The sequence below is a fragment of the Anarrhichthys ocellatus genome, unplaced genomic scaffold, assembly GCF_004355925.1.
Source record: "Anarrhichthys ocellatus isolate YVR2014 unplaced genomic scaffold, GSC_Weel_1.0 scaffold164, whole genome shotgun sequence".
NCBI lineage: Eukaryota > Metazoa > Chordata > Actinopteri > Perciformes > Anarhichadidae > Anarrhichthys > Anarrhichthys ocellatus.
The window spans coordinates 53,039-60,784 of record NW_022280194.1 but is presented as its reverse complement, the minus strand read 5'-3'; the positions used below and the strand labels follow the sequence as shown (position 1 = coordinate 60,784).

Genomic DNA, 7,746 nt, shown 5'->3' with positions numbered 1-7,746 from the left:
GGTGTTGTGCTCAGGTGTTGTGCTCAGGTGTTGTGCTCAGGTGTTGTATTCAGGTGTTGTGCTCAGGTGTTGTGCTGACCCGTCTTTGGCTCCACAGAGAAGTATGGCTGACCCTGCAGGATGTTGTAAACCACTCTGGCAGAGTTTCCATAAGTGGGATCATCAGCATCTGTTGCCACAACCGTCACTACTGACGTACCTGCAGAGAAAAATAAAATGATTTAACTGAGGTCAGACTTATTTTTCTTCATCAGCTGCTACTCCTCTTCCTCATGAAAAAACATGGAAAACATTGGATTTATACCTGTGCACTCTTTGTCCTCCAGAAGCTCTACTTTTGCTAATTTACTCCAAGTTCAAGTAACTCAATTCTATTTGCTGTATTGACTAGAAATGAGAAGTCAATCTTTCTTAAATGTATTTATCTCTCATGTCAGTGTCCGCTGTGTTGTTAGTCACAGGATTAATGTTCCTCATTGTGACCCTTTGTATTCCACCCCTCTTCAACATTGTTTTGTCTTTTTTTTGGGGGGGGGGGGGGGGTCTTATAGATAGCAGGTCAACAAGTCACATAGAAATGAAATACCATCTATATACTTCATATACAGTACATCATCTGAAAGCTGGGCACCTGAGGATTGATTTGAGATGCAGCTCAGTATCGTGTGTCAAGTTTTTCTGTTTAGGTGCCAATTCAAATTTTGAAAGTTTAGAGTATATAAGGGCTTCGATTATTTAAAAAATCCACCAAAAAGTCCTTCAAAATAACACCAAGACTTAAGAAACACCATAAAACTCTGTGAATGACCTAGGTTTCTAGTGAATACCATGAAATGTCTTCAATGGGGACTAACATCATCACACATAAATCCAATTTATGTAATTCCAAGACTGTGAAGCGACCCCAGTATGCACAAACTATTTAGAATAGAACAACACATTTATACTGTGTTGATTATGAGATTTTCCATAATATAGAACTAAGTACACACGTTGTCCAACAAAAAAACATCAATGAACAAAACTACTGTACAAATCTTTGTATAAATCAAAGATTTCGTCATTTAAAAGTGAAAAAAGACAAATAAATAAATTAATAAACAACTTTACAGGCTGTGAAACTGGTTTTAAGTTATTCTTTCATTTATTGGTGCTCATGCAGCTGCTTGTGTTGAAAAGTATCAATAAAGAATATTTACTTGCTAAAAGATGTCTCTGGTTTGTGAAAACTGGATTTCAATATTTTTCAGTTTGTAGTGCTTAATCAGAGGTGGAGGACGTATTCAGATCATTTATTGAACTGAAAGTAGCAAAACTGCAATATAAGAATCATAAAGTCAAAGTCATGCATTGAAAATGTAACTGAAGTAAAAGTATGTAAGTATGATTGGCAAAATCTAAGATAAGATAGATTCAAGATTCAAAATGTTTGTCACTCCGGTTATACAATATATATATATATATATATATATATATTTACACATACATACATACATACATACAAGTACAGTCGTGCGAAAGGCTTTGCTCCATGAAAGAAGGAAAATATATAGTATATATAAAAAGATATATAAAATATAATACAATAAATATGTGTGGTGGCAATTTCTGTTGAATAAAGCATAAAGTCAACGTTTGTCTTTCTGTGAATTTTATTGAAGCTTCTGCAGTCGGACTCAGATGTTGAGTCGACTCATCATCAAATCTTTACTGAGAGGTAAAACACAGGTTTCTTCACATGTTCTGCCTGATCAATGATGTATGTAGTCCAAATTTCCATTACATATGACAACAAAAAATATGAGAAGCAATAAAAATGTCCATCTGAGAAAAATAAAACAAATAAAACCAATAACAGGTTATTATTTATAGATAGATAGACCTATTATTAATAACTTCTCCAGAGGGAAACAGCAGTTGCAGTACAAAGTAGGGACAAGTGCAAATTTAAAGACTGTAAATACAAAACCTCAATAAAGGTGCAAGAATAAAAAATGGCAGGAACAGAAATCCACAAATCCCAAATATATTGAACATGCATAATGTAAAAAAATATAAACAAGGTTATTGATAAGTACAGCTAAGTGTTTATGGTTAATTCAAAATGTTCGATTTCCATGCTGTTACACGTAATGTATAAAACTGTGAATGTTACTACACTATTTAATATTATATTATTGGAACATCATAAATGATGCATTATGGTGCAGATAATATGAACTTATTTACTGATGCTATTTTACAAACAATATAATAAATGTGGTGGAGTAGAAGTTTAAAGGTGGATAAAATACAGATACTGTTGTACTTAACTGCCGTACCTGAAGAAATGTACTTGAATATATTTGCATCATGTAAGAGGTTCTAGAGAATCTACTGAAGACGTTTCTGTTCCTGTTTCCTTTCACCTCCATTACAGATCAGTTTATATTGGGACAAGTAGAGTGCCTGATCACTTCATATATTCTCAGCTGATGAAGTCCTAGATCAGTGTCAACAGGTACTCTTTGCTAAACTAAACCCCTCCTTTAGTCTGCAGGTGTTCAGACTCACCTACTGGAGACCTCTCAGCCACCCTGGCGGTGTACGGTCCATCCAGGAACTTGGGTTCATTGTCATTGATGTCCTGGACTTTGATGACGAACTGGGACTCAGGTTCGATGGGCAGGTTGGTATTTTGGTCTCGAGCTTGCGCTCTCAGGGTGTAGTACGCCTGCTGTTCCCGGTCCAGCCTCTTGGTGGCATGAATGTCTCCTGTGTTCTCATCGATGGTGAAAATTGACTTTGCTCCTTCACCATTCAAGACGTACCTCACCTGACCATCACCTTTATCCATGTCAGAGTGGATCTGCAGGGACCAGAGGCAACCACGGAAATGGTCAACAACAACATGGTAAAAAATCTGAGAAAACCAGGTAAACTATGAGAGAAAACCAGGTAAACAATCAAAGATAACCGTGTAAACTACCAGAGATAACCAGGTGAACTAACAGAGAAAACCGGGTAAACTAACAGAGATAACCGGGTAAACTAACAGAGATAACTGGGTAAACTATCAGAGATAACCGGGTCAACTATCAGAGATAACCGGGTCAACTATTAGAGATAACTGGGTAAACTATTAGAGATAACCGAGTAAACTATCAGAGATAACCGGGTAAACTATCAGAGATAACCGGGTAAACTATCAGAGATAACCGGGTAAACTATCAGAGATAACCGGGTAAACTATCAGAGATAACTGGGTAAACTATCAGAGATAACTGGGTAAATATTTAGAGATAATCAGGGTAAACCTTAAGAGAAAACCAAGTAAACTATCAAAGATAACAACCGGTAAACTATCAGAGATAACTGATACCCTAACACATAATCTGAACATGTGAACAATGTTACAGAGAACGTGTTCTTGAAGTCTAAACTCTCAGATCTGATTCATCTGTCAGTATAATTTACATAAATCAAAGTATTTTTGTACCTTCCCAACGTACAGCGGCTCATCTCCGGTGTACTCCTCCAGAACAAAGAACTGGTTCCATACCCAGCTCCTCCTCCTCCTCTGGTAGCTGTGGACACCTGCTGCTGCTCCTCGTCTTAGTCCTCCATCGCATCCTCTTCCTGAAACCTGACGAAGGAGGACGGAGTTCAGGGTCATTGCCTCACAGCCTGGCTCCTCCCACAGTGACAGGACGAACACACTGAGCATGCTCAGACACCAGAGAGACATCATCTCTAAGAAGACAGCAATAAAGAGACGTCAAAGTGTCCAACGAAGAGACCTCAAAGTGTCCAACGAAGAGACCTCAAAGTGTCCAACAAAGAGATGTCAAACTGTCCAACGAACCGATGTCAAACTGTCCAACGAAGAGATGTCAAACTGTCGCACGAAGAGACGTCAAAGTGTCCAACGAAGAGATGTCAAAGTGTCCAACGAAGCAACGTCAAACTGTCAATGAAGAGACTTCAAAGTTTCCAACAAAGAAACTTCAAAGTGTCCAACTAAGAGACTTCAAAGTGTCCAATGAAGAGATGTCAAACTGTGCAACAAAGAGACTTCAAACTGTCCAACGAAGAGAAGTCAAACTGTCCAACGAAGAGACTTCAAACTGTCCAACGAAGAGACTTCAAACTGTCAAACGAAGAGACGTCAAACTGTCCAATGAAGAGACGTCAAACTGTTCAAGATAAGACGACAAACTGTCCAACGAAGAGACGTCAAACTGTCCAACGAAGAGACGTCAAACTGTCCAATGAAGAGACGTCAAATTGTCCAACATAGAGACATCAAACTGTCCAAGATAGAGACAACAAACTGTCCAAGATGAGACAACAAACTGTCCAACAAAGAGATGTCAAACTATCCAACGAAGAGACTTAAAACTGTCCAACGAAGAGACTTAAAACTGTCCAAGATGAGATGAAAAACTGTCCAATGAAGAGACGTCAAACTATCCAACGAAGAGACTTAAAACTGTCCAACGAAGAGACTTAAAACTGTCCAACGAAGAGACGTCCAACTGTCCAACGAAGAGACGTCCAACTGTCCAATGAATAGATGAAAAACTGTCCAACGAAGAGACTTCAAACTGTCCAACGAAGAGACATCAAACTGTCCAACGAAGAGATGTCAAACGTCCCACGAAGAGACTTCAAAGTGTCCAACGAAGAGATGTCAAACTGTCCAACGAAGAGATGTCAAACTGTCCAATGAAGAGATGTCAAACTGTCCAACGAAGCGATGTCAAACTGTCCAAGATAAGATGGCAAACTGTCCAACGAAGAGACGTCACGCGAAGAGACGTCAAACTGTCCAAGATGAGACGAAAAACTGTCCAATGAAGAGACATCAAACTGTCCAACATAGACGTCAAACTGTCCAACATAGAGACGTCAAACTGTCCGAGATGAGACAACAAACTGTCCAACGAAGACACTCAAAACTGTCCAACGAAGACACTTAAAACTGTCCAACAAAGAGACATCAAACTGTCCAACGAAGAGACTTCAAACTGTCCAACGAAGAGACTTCAAACTGTCCAACGAAGAGACTTCAAACAGTCCAACGAAGAGACTTCAAACAGTCTAACATCCAGACGTCAAACTGTCCAACAAGGAGTCCGATCAGAGGAAGGAAAAATTTAATACTCCTAAATAAACACAGGAGACCGTCCAGATCCAGGAAGATGAACAATGATGGAGGACACAAGAGGAGGTGATAAAGGAGGAGTTGATCCTTTAGAACAAAAGGAAGAAAAAAATAGAAACAGTTATTTTACTGTAAACAGTGTCAAAACAAGTTATATTTACCTCCTTATACAGCATATCCCATATATATATAATTACCTATATAATTATATATTATAATCTTAAATTTCTGTAAATATATATTTAGTAGGGACCCTGAATCTTTGATTTAATTTGCAGAAAATACTTAATAGCATTATAAATGGCATTAAAAATCATTTTCATTCTGAAGATAAACAAACAACAGAAACACTGAGCGGTTCTTTTTGTGAAAATCATCCACTAAAAATCAGGATTATTGTGAAAAACAGGATTATTTCTCTCTTTTGCATTATTTTTTGTTTTGCTTTAAAATCGATTGTTTTTTACTTTCAATGTCCCAAAGTAATAATATTTATTATATGTAAATATAATAATATATAGTGTTCACTGTGGGACAAACATGTGAATCTGATTGTAGTTAATTTTATTAAAGCCTCTTCAGTAACTATTAAAACATTTAAATCTGAACAAACTGAAAAACACAGCGGTTTTTAAAGCAGAATTTAATCTCAAAAACAGTCTTACCATCCAGCTGATCTGTCTGTCCTGTTGATCTGCAGCTTCTCTGATTATTATGATTATGATTATTGATCAGTAATCAGCTCAGATTACTGGTTAAAGGAAGAAGAACTCCAGCAGCAGCTCCGAGAGGAGGAAACAAAGAACTCTCTGTTGGAGTCCTGCTGTTGCTTGTCAGTCTGTTACAAAGTCCTTGCTCCCCCACAGGGGCGGGGGTGGGGGCAGGGGGGGGGCCTGTTCATCAGCCTCTTCACTACATCATAAAAAGGACTTTTATTCAAAACACATCAGGAATTCATACTAACTACACTTTTGTATAACATTTGTAAATGTATTAAAATAGATTGATCTGCCGGGGTCAGATGAAACCAGCACCGGGATCTGCTCTGGGATCTGATCCGGAGTCTGTTCCGGCCATGGACTCAGAGTCTGTGTCAGTCTATGTCAGTAACTGAACCTGGTGGTGTGGGACCAGATGGACCTGATTCTGAACCTAGTGGTGTCGGACCAGATGGACCCGTCGCTGAACCTGGTACAAATCTGTCCATAAATCAGTGACAGTTTGTCCAAACTTCACCAAACCTGCTGGATATATTGAGTGAAGCTGTTGAAACATGTCCTGAAACACCTGGACAGGTGACTGGACGGACTCCGAGTGTGAATGACAGACGTGATGATGAAACAAGCCTGTGATTGGTCTCTTTTCTTCTTTATACACAATAAACCAGCTGAAGAGAAGACAGAAACCTGCAGCTTTCATTCTGACCGTTGAGGGAAAACGGACGCTGGCGGATATTTTTCTCTTTGCAATTTCTGATTAGCACTAAATATCTTGACTTCTTTTTCTTTTGTAATGTTGAGAACAGAGCATTCTAATTATTATTATTATTATTATTATTATTGATGATATCTAAAATCTCTACATTTAAACGATACATCCTCTGTCTCTATGTGGACATTTAAAACAGACTCACTTCAGAGTCCAGACCAGGTCATAATAACTCACATCCTGGCCTGAGGACCTGAAGGAAGACTTCACTCAGCAGGACTCGGTGTGAGAGGAGATCCTCAACCTTTAACTCAAATACCAGACGAGCTGCAGGAGGTTCAGCTGGAAGACGAAGACCTTTAGAGTTCTCATCTTCTGAAGAGCTTCGACTGCCACCAACGCTGACGATCATTGATCAACTTCTTTCTCTTCACCGCTGGTCTGTGAATTATTGATCTGTGAAGAGATTCAGCTGATCAGTTATTGGAAACAAACTTTTGCTGCTTGTTTTTATTCTCCATGTCCACTCTTATTAAAGATAAGTGAAGAACTCTGTTCTACTGACATATTACTGACCCGTGTCTGTACCTGGTTCAAGTTAAACCAGGTACCGGGTAGAAGTTAAACCAGATACCAGGCCGGACTCACCTGTCTCTCTGCAGGACTGTGACATCCTCCTCTCTCTTGCTGGAGGTTTGAGACTGTGCGAGGTACAGGAAGCTGGTTATTGTAGTTTGTCGTCAGGTAGGTGTTTCCACCAGAGAGTCCACCAGAGAAACCAGAGACCATGAGAGACACCACACCTCTAGAGAGTCCACCAGAAACACCACAGTCCACCAAAGACAACACTCCTCCAGAGAGTCCACCAGAGACACTATAGTCCACCAAAGACACAGTCCACCAGAGAGTCCACTAGAGACACCACACTCCATCAAAGAAACCACCAGAGACACCACAGTCCACCAGAGACATCAGAGTCCACAAGAGAGTCTACCTGAGACACTAGAGACAACAAGGGACACTCAAATCCACCACACTGATGTTTTGATATTTAAAATGATTGTTTGCAGAGGAAGGAAGTGATAACTTTACTGTCCCAGAACTTTTAGAGACAAATCTCTGATCAGATCTGTGACCTGACTGATGTTGTGGATCTTAAGACAGCTGATCAG

At 39.3% G+C, this 7,746-nt stretch overlaps 1 protein-coding gene across 1 annotated transcript in view; it reads right to left on the bottom strand.

The window, feature by feature from the left end:
- The window catches only part of LOC116400364 (cadherin-7-like), a 10,685-nt gene extending 7,144 nt beyond the window's left edge, over positions 1-3,541 (bottom strand). Inside the window, exons 1-3 of the mRNA XM_031878159.1 lie at positions 3,479-3,541; positions 2,554-2,848; positions 80-199 (exon numbers count right to left, since the gene is read on the bottom strand). Coding sequence (XP_031734019.1) covers positions 80-199; positions 2,554-2,836 — 403 coding nt within the window. The 5' untranslated portion in view covers positions 2,837-2,848; positions 3,479-3,541. The remainder of the gene's footprint in view (positions 1-79; positions 200-2,553; positions 2,849-3,478) is intronic.
- Between the last annotated feature and the right edge of the window lie 4,205 nt (positions 3,542-7,746).